Genomic DNA, 18,131 nt, shown 5'->3' with positions numbered 1-18,131 from the left:
CCAAAATAACATTCTAGAATGTATAACTTACTCCAGAGCACCCTCAGGCAAATCAAAGTCATGGCTGCGATTACTCTGAGGAACTGGCGTGGGAACCGCACGAGCGGTGCCAGTCTGTGACTTGCGTTTGTCCTTCTTTGCAGACATGGAAGAGAGCTACGAAACAGACACTAGCTCTCTCACCAGCTCCGCACCTGGCGCATCCAGCCACTGCACGCCAGATGCCGTGATCCCCAAGAGCGATGCGGACGCCATCCCAGTGACGTTCATAGGGGAAGTTTCAGATGATCCTGTGGATTTGGGGTCGTTTTCCAACAGAAACAACAATGCTGGTTCTTTTGACATGGAGGACGTTGCCAGCGGGAGAGCCTTCCTGGCGCCACTTCAGGCTGAGCGCAGCGAGCGCCATGGAACGACAAGGGAGGAAGCACCTGTCCGGCACCCTCCTGCCCGTGACGTCGGGAGAGCAGTCCATTCGGCCTCATCCAACACCCATAAAGTTGGGGATTCAATTGCAGTGGGTCCCAAGGTGACTTATTTTGCTTCAAATCTTCACGCAGATGACCCACGTGCCAAGGAGAAAGGCGAGACACGCGACTGTGCTGACAGGGAGAAGACCCGGGCGGTGGAGAAGGCCGGTGCCGGGCCAGTGAATGAGAAGGAGGGCGGGGACAGAGACGCTGCCTCGGCACTACCGGCATGGCATCAGCGAGGCCAGAGCCCAGCGGGGAGTTACGGCCTTAAGTACGGCCTCACGACATATAAAATTGTTCCTCCAAAGTCAGAGATGAGGTGTTATGACAGAAACGTGTCCCTCTCCACGGGCGCCATCAAGATTGATGAGCTGGGGAACCTGGTGAGTCCCCACGCCAGCAGCAGCAGGACCAGAGCCCTGCCACCATCCCTTCTTGAAGAAGAAATTCAGCCCATTGGAAAAGTCAGAGAGTTCTGGAGATGCAGCTCTATGGAAAGACACCCAGCCAGCAGCGCCCCCTCCCCGGCCGTGCCAGCCAAGGCGCAGCGTCCAGGGAGTGGACTCCAAGCCGAGCCCAGACTGACGTCACCCCCGCCACAGCCTGCCGACCAAGAGGACAGAAGTCTCCTAGAAGAGGGGAGAAGCCGGCCACCCGTGGCAGTCACTTGTCACGTGAAAGCGCCAGCGGCGCATGCCACAGAAGTCTCATTTCTCAAGCCTCATAGAAGGACGTCCAGCCAGTATGTGGCCTCTGCCATTGCCAAGAGGATAGGACCCCCGAAAGTCCACACCAGCATGGCGGGGCAGCACGGTCATGCTGGGAAGGGTTATATGGGCCAAACGCCAGCACTGACCAGACAGCCTCTCCCCGTGGAAGACGGTGCGGCCCCCAGCCTATGCTCAGAGACACACAGACATGCAGACGGTGCACAGCGGCCCTGCGTCACCCTTCCCAGCAGCCATGGGGAGGAATCGGCAGTGGAAGCCCGTCCTAGAGGGGAAGTCAGTGGCCCATGTGGGAAGTTGTCTACTCAGGACTGTCCTGCTGGTGTCCACAAAAGCTCCAATTTCCTACTAGTCCAGTCTTCCCAGAGGGATCATGTTTCTGTGGGACAAAGCTGTGGTTTCCGTGGAAAGCACAGCACAAAGAACCAGGGGCCCAGCTCAGCATCTGACCCGAGATGCACCCTGGACAGGACAGACCCGCCCCCTCTGCACTTAGCAGACGCTCGGAGCCCTGGCGGGGCGCTGGTGAATGGCTCCACGTGGGCCCCGGCTGGTAGCAATCCTCCACACGCTCCAGGAGGGTCCGGCCCGAGCAGCTGTGTTATCCTAGAGAGAGGGGAAAAGCCCAGTTGGTCCTCTACAGATGTACATGAAACAGACGGCACTTTGCCATCCAGCATTTTTGGGCCAAAGAAAAAATTCAGACCTGTCGTCCAGAGGCCAGTCCCAAAGGACACGTCCCTGCACAGCGCCCTGATGGAAGCCATCCACTCCGCGGGAGGGAAGGACAAGCTTCGCAAGGTAAATGCGGCGCCTTTAGGGCACGGTCACAGGGGATCTGATCAGACTTCCACGCTTGTCCACACAGGTGCTCTGGTCTCAGACTCTTAGAGCAGGATTGGTGCAGAGAGACAGGACAAGGATAACAGGTTTAACACAGGTCTCATTCCAGCTAGAGCTTCTGTCTCATTCCCCCAGAATATTTGACTAGAATCACTAAAGAGACAAAAATTGATGGGTTTTGGGCTTATCCACACTGAACTCAGGCCCCTCACAGCCCTGTGGGAAAGATGTCAGCCAATAACGCCCATTCACCGGGCCCAAGGAGTGGAGAGGCTGGGGTGTGGGACCGCCCGTGCGCTGGTCCCAGAGCAATGGGGGGCAAGTGAAAAACGCAGGCAGGGCCGCTCCTTCCCTAGGTGTGAGCATTCATGGCAGCAGTATCCTATCATCTTCAGTAACACAAGAATATGCCACTCCTTGCCCGTTTAACACATCACAAATATGATCTCATTTAAATTGCTACACCAATGCTGATAATGAGCAGATCCTCCGTTTTGCAGGTGGGGAGACTGAGGCACAGGAGACTAAGCGGCCTTGTCCAAGGTCACAAACTGGTTAATGGGAACCCCAGATTCTCATCCAGGTCTACAAGACTTAAATGCACATGTCGGCCCTGGACAGCGAAGACGAATAATAGGAAAGATCTGACACGAAGAGGCAGTCGTTTGACACTACCCCACACATGCCTTCGAGCCTCACACACACCTCTGAGGGGCAGGGACTGTAAAATTGATCCTATAGGCCTCGACTGACACGAGCTGCTTTTCCTCTGAGCTGCCTACAGTTAGCATTTCTCCATCTTCTGAGTGAAATGTCTTGACGCTATTAATATTCTAGACTGCAGACCACACCTTGGAGGGAGGGCCAAAGAAACCGTCCTTCACGGAAACAGAGAGTGAGCGGTCCGCACTGCTCGCGGCCATCCGCGGCCACAGCGGGGCCTGCAGCCTGAAGAAGGTAAGAGGAGGAAGGCCCTCGTGGCACCAGGAGGTCAGTCCCCAGCCCCCTCTCCCCAGGGACCTGGGTGGGTGGTTCTGTTACTCTGAGTGGATGATGAACGGTCTTCAGAGTGACCGTCCAACCCGGCCGGAACGTCGGTGTTGCGGGGCAGGAGCCCGGCTCCAAGAGGCTGGGGCAGCCCCTGCAAAGGAGAAGTGAGAGTGCCAGTCCCTGTCCATGCTGTGCCGAAGGTGTCGTTCTTGTACGAAGAACTGAGTGCTCCTCCAGATTCCCTCTGACACCAGCACCGCTTCCGGGCTCAGCTAGCCGGCGATGGGACGTAAGCCACTGCGCACTTCCTGGAGTAAGTTGCTGCATGGTCTAGTCCTGGTTTCCGCACAACCCCGGGAGCCAACGTGGACTGACTTTGGAGTCAGAATGGTGTCATCTGTAGCTTCCATGCGCAGAAATTGAAGAACGTGGCTTGTACGTTCCTCGATTTCTACTTCTATCCTCACATGCCAAGAAAAGTTGCAAGATCAGAGAGGATCAGAGAATTTCTCAGTGAGGCGGGGCTGCCAAATTCTGGTCCCTGTGATCAGTGGCTTGGCTGCCGACAGTGCAGGGGCAGATTTCTCAGCCATGGAGCCGACTAACTTCCCGGGCTTATTGCAAAAGAACTGTTGCGTGTCCAAGGGTAAGATAATCAGCTGTGTGCCGTCCTCGCAGAGGACCTTTGGGGACATTGTCACCGCCTTAGTCTTTTGGGCTGCTGTGACAGAATCCTATAGACTGGGTGGCTTATAAAGAACACAGATTTATTCCTAACCGTTCTGGAGGCTGGAAGCCCAAGATCAAGGCACCAGCAGCTCTGGTATCTCGTGAAAGCCTACTTTCCAGTTCGTAGACGGCATCTCCTCTCTGTGTCCTCACATGGAAGGGACAAGGGAGCTCTGGGGCCTTTTTTTTTTTTTTTTTTTTGTAAGGGCACTAATCCCAATCACAAGGGCCTAATCTCAGGACCTCATCACCTGCCGAAGTCATCTCCTAATGCCATCACCGTGGGCGTTAGGATTTCATGTGCGAGTTTTGGGAGATGTGAGCATTCGCACTATAGCAGTCATTAATCCTCTCGTTGCCAGGTGTCATCCTTCGCCTCTGAGGAGCTCCAGAGTTCCCGAAATGCCATGCTGTCTGCATGGGGTTCGGAAGATCCTCAGCAGCAAGACCTTGGCCTTTCGCCCCCACCAGCCGTGCCGCCCCCACCCCCACCGACCTCCCAGGCTCTCTCCACATCAAGGATGGCTTCCAAGCTCAGCATGGGCACCCTCGGCGACCCGGTGGACGCGAGGCAAGCCTTGATGGATGCCATCCGCTCTGGCACAGGAGCCGCGAGATTGAGAAAGGTGACCGTGACTGTGTGTGCACGGAGGGGGTGGGTGCACCAGACCGTGCAGCTCAGATCCAGGAACGCACCCGCCTGCGGGCAGGCGCAGGGCACTGTCAGATGGGAGGGGTGGGAGAGAGCTGATGTCACTGTGTCCCTCACACGTATTGAGGAGAGGGGCAGGTGCAAGCTCCCATCCACAGGTGACAAAGTCAGCCTCCTGCATGGTAGGTGCCTTCCCTGGTCCTCACCTCCTGGGTCACAGAGGGAGAGTCTAAATCGCACTTCTGACCCCCAGGAGCATTCCCACCCTAACCCACAGTTGTGCTAATCCCGGGACAGCGTGGAGGAATAGTCCATTACGGGCCCGTGCAGCACACGCTGCAAGCTCAAGGCCCTCAGCCTGCACGGAGCTGCTGGCTTGTGTATTTATTTTTCATGCATTCGTCCACTCGTGCGTGCATGCGCACCAACACGGTGTTTGACACTTCCTGAACCTCAAGTCCCTTGGGCAGAGTAGGCACTTTCTGGCTCTCCGAGTCTTTCTCTCTACATGGTCCTAGCGGGTCTGCACGATACTGCCTACCTGGTCCCCGAAGGTGCGGACTCTGTGGCTTCTGCAGGGGATCCCCAAATTAAAGGGATGCTTGGGCCAGGTGGCTTCCGAGATCTGTGTCGACTCAGCGTGACTCAGTGGATGGACTGACCCTGTACCCCTATACATTCCTGGCGGGTTTGGGGAGTTGTGCTAGTAGTGGGAAGACTGGGGATAAGTTGTGTTTTCTGAGATATTATTTCCAGATCCTAGTTTATGTTTTCACCTGTACCTGAGAGGTCAGTACTAAACATTATCCTCCAGTCATATATAAAGTGAACAAGCCTCCGAGGAGCTGAGCCACTTGGCCTTGGTCACACAGCGTCTGGACTCAGACCTGGATCAGTTTGGGCACAGGGAATACCCGTCACCAGGGAGTGAGCACATGCTGTGTGGAGAGCGGGTAACCCGGGAGGTGGTGCTGGGCCACTGTCACGTGGGCTGCTGGCCCCTGTAAGAGGGAGGCGGCCCCGCGCCCACAGGCAGAGAGGCTGTGGAAGTCGGCCCCTCGGTGAGTGGGTCCCCGGGACACCCAGGAGTCCCAGCTTCGTTACCCTGTGTGAGAACGGCCTCAATGCCCACTGACTCGGTGGCTTCCCAAGCTCTCCCAGGGCCATTTGTGACAGCTCTAGGGTTAGTCCCCCAGAACTTGTCTTGGTGTGGGGGCGAAGGTGTGCATAGCTGTGTACGTGTGGCCCTGAGCAGGGACCCGGGACATCACCTGGTGAGGGTGCCAGCCCTGCCTCGATGGGGAAAATGCCCGTCCTTAACCACGGGGAAGGGAAAGCTGCAAGTTTCATGCTGTCTCCGGGGGGGTTCAGGCAGTTAAAATTTATTGAGGGCTTTTGGGTTTTCTTTGTGCTTTTTTACTGATATGGAATTTAAGTGTCGACGAATTTATGTCCTCAGGTAGAATGAGGGAAAATGAGGAAACTGGGGCGAATGGCTGAAGAAGGATCCCAAAAGTGAGCGCAGGTGGCCATGTAAGCACCGTGCCGGGGCGGCCCCTCTGCTTCACACACAGGGCCTCAGCGGGCTTCCAGGGCTGGTGGTCCCAAGCCTTCTGGAGAAGCGGAAGGCGCGGCCGGGACCCGCTCTGACAGTCTGGCGGATCCCACGGCACACGCTTCCGAGTCTCTAAACTGTCTCTCGGGACATCTACATCCTGAAGCAGGTTTTTCAGGGGTCTGAGCCTACAAATCTGCAATTTTCAAACGTTCACTGGCTTCCCATGAGGGTTTGAGGTAATTAGCTCTCTCACTTGAGCTGTTGCTGTATTTCGGACATGGAATGGAACCACGGGAAGGCGGTGACCGCGCCATACGCGTTGCTTCTTGTTTGTCATCTGGTGACTGGTTTGTGGATCTTTTTCTTCTCCTCCCGTCACCGCGGGGGCTCGTGAGGAGCCTGGGCCCGGAGAGGCTGAGGGCCTGCTCAAGGCCGCACAGCTGCAAGCGGTGGCTACACGTTTCAGACTGAGGTTTTCTTCCTCTGGGAACGCTTTCCTGTGCCTTCCAGAGGGAAATAAGTGAGTTTGGGAACAGTCTGAGAAGAGAGGGAGCTGTGCTGTGGGGAAGAAGGTGGAGAGAGGTGCAGGGTAGCGGGGAGAGGGGCCAGGACCAGGCGGGGCAGCAGACACGGTGCTGACGGGGAAGGACGCGCCCGAGACCTGCAGGTGCTTGGAGGAAAGGTCACCAGGGCCACAAAGTGCTGGCCGGGGCAGGAGCCCAGGCTCGTGTTTCTAACACAGTCTCAGCTTTCTGTCAGCTGCTTCAAATGGCATTCGAAAGCCCAAGTTTTGATTGTTCTTTGGATTAATGTAAGTGTTGTGACCTGCCTTATCCACCCTGGAAAGTTCTAGGCAGCAAATATTTATATGGAATTTCTGAGGGTTTGATGCCCAGACCGTTTACAAGATGCTCCTCGGGTGAAATCTGGGCCCCGAGTTACAAGGGTGAGCACGACGCTGGAGACCATTCCCCATAACTCTACTACTGCTGTGCCCAGGCGGCCCCAGAGCCTCTCCTCTGCTTGCGGGCTTTATCGAGATCATGTAGAACCTACTAAAGAAGTGTGACCAAGAGGCCAGGGACTGAGTGGTCCGCCCACCCTACGCACCCTCTGTTCAGCCTCTCTCAGGGATGCGCAGGTACAGCTGGGCCAGTGCGGCCTCACCTGGAACCGACGATTCATTCTCTTGGAGGTGTTGACCCAATGTCATTTCCTAGTGGCTTTCTCGGTCTGTTCATTTGGGTTGAGCAGTGGACCTATGGCATCAGGGGACACCTTTGCAATTTAGGCAATAAATTATAATTTTCCAACCAGCCCAGTTAGATGGCACTTTTCTGCTATGCATGGACCAGGGAGGTTTATGTTTATAAATGTGGGTATATACATGGGTATATTTTTATAGCATTTGAACATCAAATTATTTGAACTTTGCCTCTTAATATTTCTTTAACTTCCTTTCACCTTTTGGACTTTTAAAGCTATGCTAACCTCGAGGAAAATGAGGTAGATACAGGGGCTCCGGGATCCACACAGTGTGGGTGGATTCTCTGTAGACGCTCAGTAGGCGAAGAGTTTCCTGGGTCTCTCGGGTGGGCAGCAAGGGCCCCAGAGCAGATGTAGCTGGGAGCTCGTCCTTGGGGCCGCTGTGGGCGCTGCGGCTGGGAATCCGCAGGCCACCTCTCCCTGAGCGGCGCAGCCTCCTCCTCTCACCTGGGCGCCCAGCTATTCTGGGAAGGTTTTCCAGGACGTAGGGCTTCCAGTGCTGAAAGGCAGGAGAGTCGCAGGCAAACTGGGGCTGTAACACACACATTTCACGTTGGCAGTGATGCTGCCTGCATTGAATACGAAAGGGTGCATTTGATGTAGAAGGAATAATTACCTTAACAGTAACTTTGCCATTTTTCAAGGCAATTCAAATTACATTTGCCTTCACAGTGTGAATCAAATAGCATCTCTTCCTCTGTGTTTGTGGCTGTCAGAGAAACTTCTAGCTCTGTGTGTTTTCCCTCCAGCTCCAAAAGAGGGCATTTGCAGCTCTGCTGTGTCTGCGGCCACCCCCTCAGTGAACACCCACTCTCCCTGAAGGCAGCGTTCAGACTCACACCTTCTCGGTTCTTTCTTCCTTGCAGTCCTGCAGTCACGTTAAAGGCAGAACTGTGTGCACCAACGGCCATTCTTGATCTGTTTTAAATGCATTATTTGAAAGGGCCCGGAATGTGCACCAAGCTCCCTCTTCATCCGTGTCTGTATTTAAGACGTTCCCATCCCCAGGGCTTCCTCCCACCAGCACTTGCAGCGAACCTGCCAGGTCCAGGTGTTGTGGGGCTCTCACGACAGAAGGATGAACAAAGCCTCCTCTGTGCCCTCGGGAGCTCTCGGGCCAGAGAGGGGAGAGTACAGAGCTTGCTGCTGACTGCAGGAACTTGCCAGGAGAAGCCAGGGCCGTGATAATCCCCGAGACCCTTGCCCTCTGTGAGCTCGCTCTCTGCCAGGAGGGCAACGGGGCAGGCGTCTGCCCCAGCAGCATCCTGGGAGGAAAGGCCGTGACTCCCGCTTGGAGGGAAAGTGGGGCACAGACGTCATACACGACTTGTCCCACCCTTGCCAGGCACTGCCACTGCTCCTGGCCGCCCCATCAAGCGAGTTCCAGCCTTGCCTGGGCCCTTCCAGGCGTTAATTGTGCCGACGGTAGGCGTCGTGGCACTCGGCCGTGAGAAAGGTTAGACATGTGACGGTGTCTGGAGGCCCCGAGCCAGGAAAGAGAAACGACACAACAGTGCTCCCTCCTTCTAAGCCAAGTGTCTCCACCTGTGGACGAGTCACAGGTCCCATCGCATCAGTCGGGCTCCAGCTGCTCATGTGCAGGCCTTCGTTGTGCTCTGAGTAAACTGGAACAGGCTCAAGGCACAGGATCTGTCTGCCTTTCCTCACCTTCGGCATGTGACTGTTCTGCCCCTTACAGCTCTCCCAAGCCACCTGTCTGTTCTGCAAGTGGGACAGGGGAGGCCTGTTAGGAGAGGCTACCTACTGCTGTGACCACTCCAGGGCCTGTACAGACGCTCTGGCCACATTGGAGCCGCTCGTTCCCACTGTCCTTCATGTTTCTGTATTAGCCTCACGTCCTCAGACTGGACTAGGCTCCCTGCTCCAGTGTCACAGAATTTTCCCTTCATCATGCAAACCGCAGCTCTGATTTCTCGAGCGGTCGGTGCAGTCTTGCTCAGTGCCTGCCTCCCTGCCGCACCTCGAGGCCGTGGGTCTTGCCTGTCCCATCACCAGCACCTTCCGTAGTTCCTGGCAGAGAGTGGGCACTCAGTGACTGTTTGTTGGAGAAGAGAGATGGCGGGAGAGAGCGAGGGCGCCTGCAACCCCCTGCTGTGCGTGCCACACTTCCCAGCCCTCCTAGCGCACCGTGGTACCTCGGTGTCCACGTGCACATAGCACAGCTATTTCGTGATCATTATAAAATCTTGCCAAGAATCCACTTCAGGTGGGAAAAACCCACCCTCTTTTCCTTTTGGAAGCTAAGATGCGTTCTGTACCTCTCCGGGCTTCCCCCATGGGCCCCGTGCCCATTCTGCAGAGCCGGCTCCTGTGGGTTCCTCAGCGCCTGGGATCGCGTCCGGCCAGGCTGGAAGACAGGAACTTCAGTAGAGAATCCTGCTGCTTTCATACAATTTCTTTACTTCCCCAAATACCATTTCCCTATCGCCACTGCACATTTTACCTTTATCCATATAAAGATGATTTTTCTTGGCAGGCAAGGAAGCAAAACAAAACTTGAACATTTTTACAGCTTTCTGTGTTGGCCTTAAACCACAAGCCTTGTTCCTTCTTTGCTTTTTCTTTTTGTCCAGCCAAAATAAAAAGAGGATCTTTTAGGAAGCCTGAAACCTTGGGGATGCCAGGGCGTCTCCCGTGCTCTGTCCGCAGCACGTCCTCCGTGGGCAGGTGCCCACCCTCCCTCCTCCGGGCAAAACCTGTTGGGTCTCGCCTGTCCTGGGCCACTGTCACGGAGGCAGCACTCACAGCAGACCCTCCTCATTCTAGACGCCAGCATCCCCCGCGTGGCGTCCGCGGGCCCGCCATCACTGGTTGTCAGGATCGGTCTGTGCTGCAGTGGCAATATCACCAGGCTCTTTTTGTTGAGTCATTGCCTGGCCAGATCTTCTCAATGCTATCCTTTTGCAATTTCCTTTTTTATACCCAATTCAAGAGTGTTCCTTTCCCCTCTTTCTTAATTTACTGAGACCTTTTCAAACCTGGATTCAGCCGTCCTATTGGTGTTCGTGGTGGTGGCGTGCCTTCCAGGTGTTCAACACAGGCATTGACCCAGATATTCGGCAGCACAGGGATCCCGTGACACGAACCCCCAGGTGCCGGGCCAGTCCTCAGCAGGGTCACTGCCGTGAGGGCAGAGAATGCTTGGCCCCTCCCTTATTCGCCATCTAGCCTTTAACCTCCCCCCAGCCCACACTCCCGCATACCCCGAGTGCCCTAGGAGGTTTGCCCCAGCCATGCACAACAGCCTCTGGGGAACCAGGGATGCCTGAGCAGTCGCCTGCCCACCCCCAGACCTTCATCACAGCCCAAAGCTTCATCCCCAAGCCTTTGTCATAACCTCAAACATTCATGAAGCCCAGCCACTGGCTGAGCCCCGAGAAACCACGTGGGATGTGGGGAGGTTCACTGCAAGCCCCCCTCCCTGCTGAGCCCGCACAGAGGTGTCCTTAGCTGCCCCCTGGAAACAGCAGTGTGGACACTGTTGGGCCCATTGCACAGAGAAGGAAGTCGGGGAAGAAGGGCAGCAGCTCTCCACGATCCACCTAGCCAAGAGGCAGATCCATATGCCAAAGTGTGTGCTCATAACTGTTCCGCACGTTCTTGATTTGAAATCCGGGGAGATTTGTGGTTCCTTTCGTCAGAAATCCAAATCCAGCGGAAGGGTTTGCTAGGAAGCCCAGCTGGGCCTCACAGCCATCTCTCCTCTGATTTGGATGAATTCAGTGTAACAACAAAACCCATTTTGTCATCGTTGTTTTATGAAGGACTTTTTTTCCCATCATTTTGTTATGAAAAATTTCAAAGATACTGAAAAGTTCATATGGAAAAGGGTAGGCACCGAGAGTTTATAGTAGCATCTGCCCCATGGGTTTGATCTCACGTCCGTCCAACTGCCCACCCTTCTGCCCACCCACACACAGCTTTGTTACTTATGCATTTGAAGTACATTGCAGACATTGTACACTTCACTCCTAAACAACTTAGTATACATATTACTAGGGTTTAATATATTTATAGTTGTTTTTGAGGTAAATTTATATACAGTCAAATTCATATATCCCAAGGATACCATTTGATGAGTTCAGAACCCGTTTTAACAAGCCTCACCCCCAATGAGCTTGAGTTTGCTCTTGGACAAGTATTAGGGGAAAATAAAACTGAAACAGAAATAGTTATATAGAATTTCCAGTCCTCAGGATGTAGGGGTGTGTGTCCAAACACATATATGTACATGCACACACGTGTGTCGGGGTGATCTGTGGCCGCCTGCACTATCTGGCACAGCTGCAGGGCGGTTGGAGAAGGGAGATTCTGGGGAGAGGCAGAGTTAGCAGACTCTCTGCTAGCCCAGAGCAGCGGGTGTGGGCCAATCGATGCTGTGGCAGCGCAAAAGGAAAAGAAGGAATAAAACAAAGCTTTTAAATATGTGCACTTTTCACCTGCTTAAAAAGAATCCCTGGGAACTTTGCTTCTGGCCAAAAATGGAGTTTAGGGGACTGGACTTGCCCTTCTACCTGAAACAACCAAAAATTCAGACAAAATATAAGAAACAATGGTTTTTAAGTTACTAGACATCACGCAACCAGGAACAACGATCCCTTAGAGAGGAAACGAAGGTGAACCGGGAGCACTGCCAGACCGCGGTGCAGGCAGAGGGAACCCAGAGCCCGTAGCCCTCCTGGGCTGAGGAGCAGAGCAGAGAGTCTGGGGGGCCAAGACAGCTAAAGTCTGAAGAGCAGACATTGGAGCTCAGGGACAGGATTCCGGAGACCTGAAGAGAGTCCCCCGGAGTATTCAGCGGAGTCCTGACCAGCATATGGCAGGCAGGCTGGGAACCGAACCACCCAGTAGGGTTAGGTGGAGCAGCAGCTAGGGCTCACATGGGCCAAGAGCAGCGCCAGACTGGAAAACATTCTACCTTCTGGGCACTGGGTAGAGCACTCAGACAGGTCTTGCCTTAGCAGTGGGCAACAGGTAGACGCGGGTAACATAGGGCTCTCATGCTGCCCAACACATCTTAAAAGCAGCACCTGAAAGGATCAAACTGCTTTCACATAACTGCATCCCAGGACAAAGCTCGAGAATATTCATAGGAATACAGAAATATCCGGCACCCAACAAGGTAAAATTGACAGTATCTGACATCCAATCAAATTATCAGGAAGCAAAGAGGGAGGACAATGTGAAACATTATAGGTTAAAAATAAATCAATCTAAACTGCCCTGCATTGGACAGAGATGTTAAAATTGGCAGCTGAGGATATCAAAACAGTTAATATAATAACATTTAAGGGATCCAAATAATACAAAGTATATTCTATGACCACAACTAGATCAAATTAGAAATCAGTAACAAAATGATCTCTGGAAAAATCCCCAAATGTTGGAAAGTGAAATGACACAGTTCAAAATAACCCATGGGTCAAAGAAAAAAATCAGAGGGAAATTAGAAAATATTTTGAACTGAATATATATTTTAATACAACATAAAATGTGTGTGATACCACCAAAGCAATACCTAGCGGAGAACTCTGTAGAACCACATAGAAAAGAAGAAAGGTCTCAAATAAATTACCTCACTTCCACCTTAAGAAACTAAAAATAAAAGAGCAGAAATAAAATCTGTAGTAAACAGAAGAAAATAATAAATGTGAGAGCAGAAATCAATAAAATAAAAAGGGAAAAACCAATTAACCTAACAGCTTGTTCTTTGACCAGACCCCGATGGCATCACTGATGATGAGTTCTACCAAATGTGTAACATTTACCAAACAGCTGCATAAATTCTCCCAGAGAATTGAAGAGGGGAGAGGACTTCCCAACTCATTCTCCAAGACCATTGTGACCCTGATACCAAAGCCAAAGACATTACTAGAAAGAAAACTATAAACCAATATTCTTCATGAACATAGATACGAAAATAGAAATAGAAATGTAGTGAATTGAATCTAATAGTATATAAAAAGGATAATACATCATGACCAAGAGGAGTTTATCCCAGCAATGCAGATTGGGTTAATATTTAAAAGTAATTAATTCCCCATATTAACAAACTAAGAAAGAGAAAACATATGGTCGTCTCAATAGACATATTAAAGACATTTGACAATATCCAATATCCATTTCTGATCAAAAATCTCTGCAAAGCAGGAAAAGAAAGAAACTTCTTCAAACTGATAAAGAGCATCAATGAAAAACAGACAGCTAACATCATCACTAGTATGGAAAAGTGAATACTTTACCCCCAGATCAAAAATGAAGCAAGAATATCTGTTCTCACTGCTTCTATTCAACACTGTACAGGAAGTTCTAGCCATTACAACAAGGCAAAAAAAAAAAGAAAGGGAGGGAGAAAGGGAAAAGAAGGAAGGAAGGGAGAGGGAGGAAGTAAGGGGGGAAGGGGGAAAGGAAGAGAAGGGAATAAGGAAAGAGGAAAGGAAAGGAAGAAGGAAGGAAGGAAAGAAAAGAGGAAAGGAGAAAGGGAAGGGAAGGAAGGAAAGGAGGGAGGGAAGGTAGGTGGGCATCCGGATTGGATAAAAAGACAAAATAAATAAAACTATTTACAGACCATATAATTTTGTCCATGGGAAAAACCCACTGCAATCCACAAAACAGATTCCAAATTTAATAAGTGATTTTGGCAAGGTTGCCGGATATAGCAGCATTACAAATACAGTTGTATTTCTAATTCCTAGCAGTAAACGATCAGAAATTAATTTTTAATATAATTTTCAAGAGCATCAAAATATTAATTACTTAAGGATAAATTTGACCGAAGATATACAAGAACACAAAGCATTGCTGAGATAATTTCTTAAAAGACCTAAATAAGTGGATATATGTATATATATATAGCTAGCACTCGCATGGCTGAAGGGCAGACAAGCTCCCAGGGCCGCCTCTATCAGGGCACTCACACCATCTCAAGGGTGGAGCCCTCATGGCCTAGTCACCTCCCAAGGCCCCGCCTCCTAACACCAGGTTAGGGTTTCAACGTAAGGATTTGGGGAGGACACAAGGACACAAACACTCCAACCATAGCACTCCCGTAAGTTAAAGCAGGTCCCTTAGGGAACACGTGGCTGAGTGGACTGAGCACGAGCAGGGCCTCTGCGTCTGCGCAGTGGCTGTGCGCGGCTGGCGGGAGAGCACCGGCAGAGGGAGCCTGGAGGGAGGGGCCCCCAGGGAGTGTCGAGGAAAGGGTCAAGGGCGCCTGGCCCTTCTCAATTGTTCTGGGCTTGGGGCTTCATGTCCTTGCCTGTGGGACTGTCGTTAGGGATAACGGAGAGAGAGTGGCACGAAGACGGTGCCGCGGAAACGTAGCTGTGATGAGGGCTGTCACCGCAACCCTCATTCTCAAGCGTCACTGTAAAGGCTGCGGGGAGGGAGGACTAGCGAGATGCGGAGGCCCCTGGGCTCAAAGGGAGACGGAGCGAGCTGGGGCGCGGGGGCCTGGGGGCCCTGTCAGCACAGAATCCATGCTGATACGCGTGGAAGTGTGGTCTGCGGCCCTGCTGTAGGCTCGGGGGGCCATGGGATAGAGACTTTCCAGCGTTTGGTTCCGGGCACGTTACCCTCCCTGAATCTCAGTTTCTTCATCTTTATGTTAGAGGCAAACCCATAATGATAATAACGGAAATAATAACTTACTTGGTTGAGCTGCCGTTTTAAGAGTTAAGACTCGTGTCACCCTTGCGGTGGCGTCGGGCACGTGGTGAGTACACAGGCAGTATTCTAGGTACTGTCCATGCAGTGGCACTTGTTCGTGTCAAGAGAAATCTGTTTGTGTCCATGGATGTTGGCTTCGGTCACACACTGAAATAGCGCGACACAATTCCCAAGTCTCAGCACGGCTCGATTTAGAAGGCGTTGAACTCAACGAAACACCAGCGAGAAATCCAGCATTCTTTTTACGTCGTTTCACATGAATCTATCCCTTTGCTTAAAAAGGTGGTTTGACTTTTGCCTTTAGAGGCACTGGAATATTTCCTTCCAAACCCCACAATCCTGTTATCGCAGGAGGGTGAGGTCTGATCTAACAGCAGAGGGTCGCGCTGTCTCAGCCGACAGTAGGAACTGTGAGTTGGCACCTGTCCGTTCACGCCACCGATACTCTGTGCTCTGGGGACGCGATGGTGAGTCCACCACCTTGAGGGCCCCCACTGAGCTGCCAGAGACGAGCCACTGGGACGCCGCGGCAGGCCAGGGTGCCCAGAGGGAGGGACGGCTCTGGGAGAGTGGCGGGACCTGCCAGTGTATCTGTAGATGCTCCAAGCGCTCATACTTTTTTTCCTCAATGCAGTAACAAGTCACTGAAAGCTTTAAAGCATATTTGTGTTTCAGAAAGATGACTCCTTGGAGCTATAGTGGGACGGGTGTCAGTATAAAAATCTGTGTGTTCCCGGATACTATTACGAGGGTGGCTGTGCACGGAGCTCCTTGGTGCCTGGAGATCGCACCGTTGGCTCGTCCACAGATGTGGGTGACTGTGAGTCTCTCTCCACGCAGGTGCCCTTGCTCGTGTGAATCAGCAGAGGTCCGAGAACTGCAGAAACCCACCTGCGAGACGCCCGCAACATCACTCGAGGATTCCACGTGGCCAGGAACATCGCATCTGGTGTTTCTTTCTTGTCTGCAGGCCAAAACACGTGCAGTCGATTTTCAGCGTGTTCACGTACAATGGTTCAAAGGGAGGGGGGAGATGCCGCTTTGCTGCGCGGCTTGTGTGCCAAGGAAATGTGTTTTGCCTCTGAATATTTTAAGTTGCCAATAAACTATTCTTGTTGGCAGGTTAATGGGAATACAAATGCTGGAGCCCAGCACTTAATTATATTTATGGGCAGAGTGAAAAAAGAATCATGCCTTAGACTGATTTTTGACCTTTGAGACTTTTACCACATAGAGATGGTTAAAACCATTTGCTGGTTTAGGATCTTTGCGTACTAGAAAAAAAATACATAAATCAACTGAAACACTCTGAATGTTATATGCTACGTGATGCTATGTGTTTTGGCAGTAAGATAAAAAGGGTTGGGGGCTTTTCAAAGGTGACTTTGTCAGGTAATAAAACTACTGGATTCTTCTTCCTCAAATATTTGGAGCTAACACCTCACAGAGGGTTGTGATCATGATCTGACCAACTGAGCGTTTAAAAAGTCAACTGTTGCCACCTATAATCACACATGATTGTGTAGCCAGGGCGTTTCTAAGTCCTCCAGAAGTGACAGGTGGCCGAGATCAGAATGATGCTGGTGGCCGGTTGGTAGCATCTGGAGCGGTGTTCCCCAGCGGGCTGTGAAGTGGGGCAGGCCTCCCCCAAGGGCCTGCGCGCAGAGCCCGCCGATGCCCCGGGAGCCTTCTGCAACCCCACGGGGCCGCGGGCCGCAGAGCTCGGGTCAGAGCTGTGCTGAGCGGTTCCCAGTTTGGTTCGGTCGTGACGCCTGTGCCCGACAGTTCTTCAGCCCACCCTCTGCCAGGTGCTCAGTCACCAGTATTCACGATGAAGTTCAACTACAGCAGTAATTTTTCATATATATCTCTAAAACATTTTGTTATATTGAAAAACAACTCTTAAAGAGAGTGATAGAAATCAAGAGGAGTTCATGAAGTAAAATCTCTGAGCGTAAACAAATGCAGCGAGATGGTCTTCGTTCACAGCTGTCTCGGATCCGGGCATGGGGCAGAATGGAAACTTCGTTCTGCGCTCTCTGACTAACGTCGCTAAACCCTCTTGGCGAGGCAGGAGCTACCAGCCAATCGCTCTTAATCACGGCGGTCTGTTATTTGTCTTTTAGTGCCATGAATAAAAGGAAATCGAATCCTAGCTGTTGTGTGAATTTCGTACTGCGAGTTGCTTGGATGCCCCCCTCTCACGTGGGCAGAGGGGTCACGGCTGCCCGCTGCGCTCCTCTGTCACCACGTCACGTGCAGCAGATAACAAAACAGCAGAATCTCCACCCTTGTGGCATTTACATTACCTGGAGGAGACAGACCACAAACAAGACACGGAAGCAAAACGCTGAGTATATTTAGATGCTGATAAGGGCAGAGGAGTCCCCACTCCCCCTAGTTCATTTTGCTCACAGGGAAGGGACCAACTTTATGGTGAATTTATTCTTGGTTGGAATTGTGTTACTTTCTGCATCTAAAGCTTTCCAGGAGCCTTGGGCTTTGAGATGTGGAATATGGAGTAACTACAGCCTCCTGGATCATGCTTTAGTCTTTTTGCAGAGGTTTTTCATGATTATTCTCAGTTTGTCTTCTCGGCAAACACAAGTAGTATTGAGGCACCATATTCCAGATGAGCAAACTGAAGGCCCAGAAGATTGAGCGTCCCGTGCTCTTGAAACAAGCCTCTGTGACTCCTGCTGCCACAGCGGAGACCTAAAGCCCTTAGCCCGCGAGACCTGGGGGCCTACGTGTGCCCCCGCACCCCGCCCTGCCCACATCCGGGCCTGGGCCTCAGCCGCCCCCACCTGAGACTCACCGAATGTACCGAGGGCTCCTGTGTGCCCCTCACGCGTGAGCGTGTCCCCTGCCTGAGATGCCAGCCCCCCACACCCAGCCCTGTCCTCAAGACGCGGCCCTCCGTGTGCCCCTGCGCAGTCAAGCCTCCTTGTCGCTCCCTCCACGCTCTCGTCTGCCTCTGTCGCCGCTGCACTTCCCTCTGGGCTCACGGGAGCCTGGGGCGGGAGCAGGTCTGAAGGAACTTTCCGGGCCTAGAGTCACACCCGTTATCCCCGCGAAGCTATGACAAGCATCCTCTGCCACTCCCCAGGGGTCCGGCTGAGGGGATGAGTCTGTGGTGTTCCTTGTTTCCTGGTCCAGCTGAGGCGTGCAGCAGCTCCAGTAGAAGGACAGGTGCCCTCGGG

General features: G+C 52.3%; 1 protein-coding gene across 2 annotated transcripts in view; it reads left to right on the top strand.

The window, feature by feature from the left end:
• Positions 1-17,029, top strand: part of COBL (cordon-bleu WH2 repeat protein) — a 243,286-nt gene extending 226,257 nt beyond the window's left edge. For both annotated transcript variants that reach the window (XM_012650646.1, XM_012650644.1), the window contains exons 10-13: positions 144-2,002; positions 2,882-3,001; positions 4,126-4,389; positions 15,769-17,029. In XM_012650646.1, coding sequence (XP_012506100.1) covers positions 144-2,002; positions 2,882-3,001; positions 4,126-4,389; positions 15,769-15,786 — 2,261 coding nt within the window. In that variant the 3' untranslated portion in view covers positions 15,787-17,029. The remainder of the gene's footprint in view (positions 1-143; positions 2,003-2,881; positions 3,002-4,125; positions 4,390-15,768) is intronic.
• The last annotated feature ends 1,102 nt before the right edge of the window (positions 17,030-18,131 follow it).

Source organism: Propithecus coquereli, unplaced genomic scaffold (genome assembly GCF_000956105.1).
Source record: "Propithecus coquereli isolate 6110/MARCELLA unplaced genomic scaffold, Pcoq_1.0 Scaffold336, whole genome shotgun sequence".
NCBI classification, from domain to species: Eukaryota; Metazoa; Chordata; class Mammalia; order Primates; family Indriidae; genus Propithecus; species Propithecus coquereli.
Note: the sequence above shows the minus strand (reverse complement) of the source record. Positions and strands in the feature narration are given on the sequence as shown.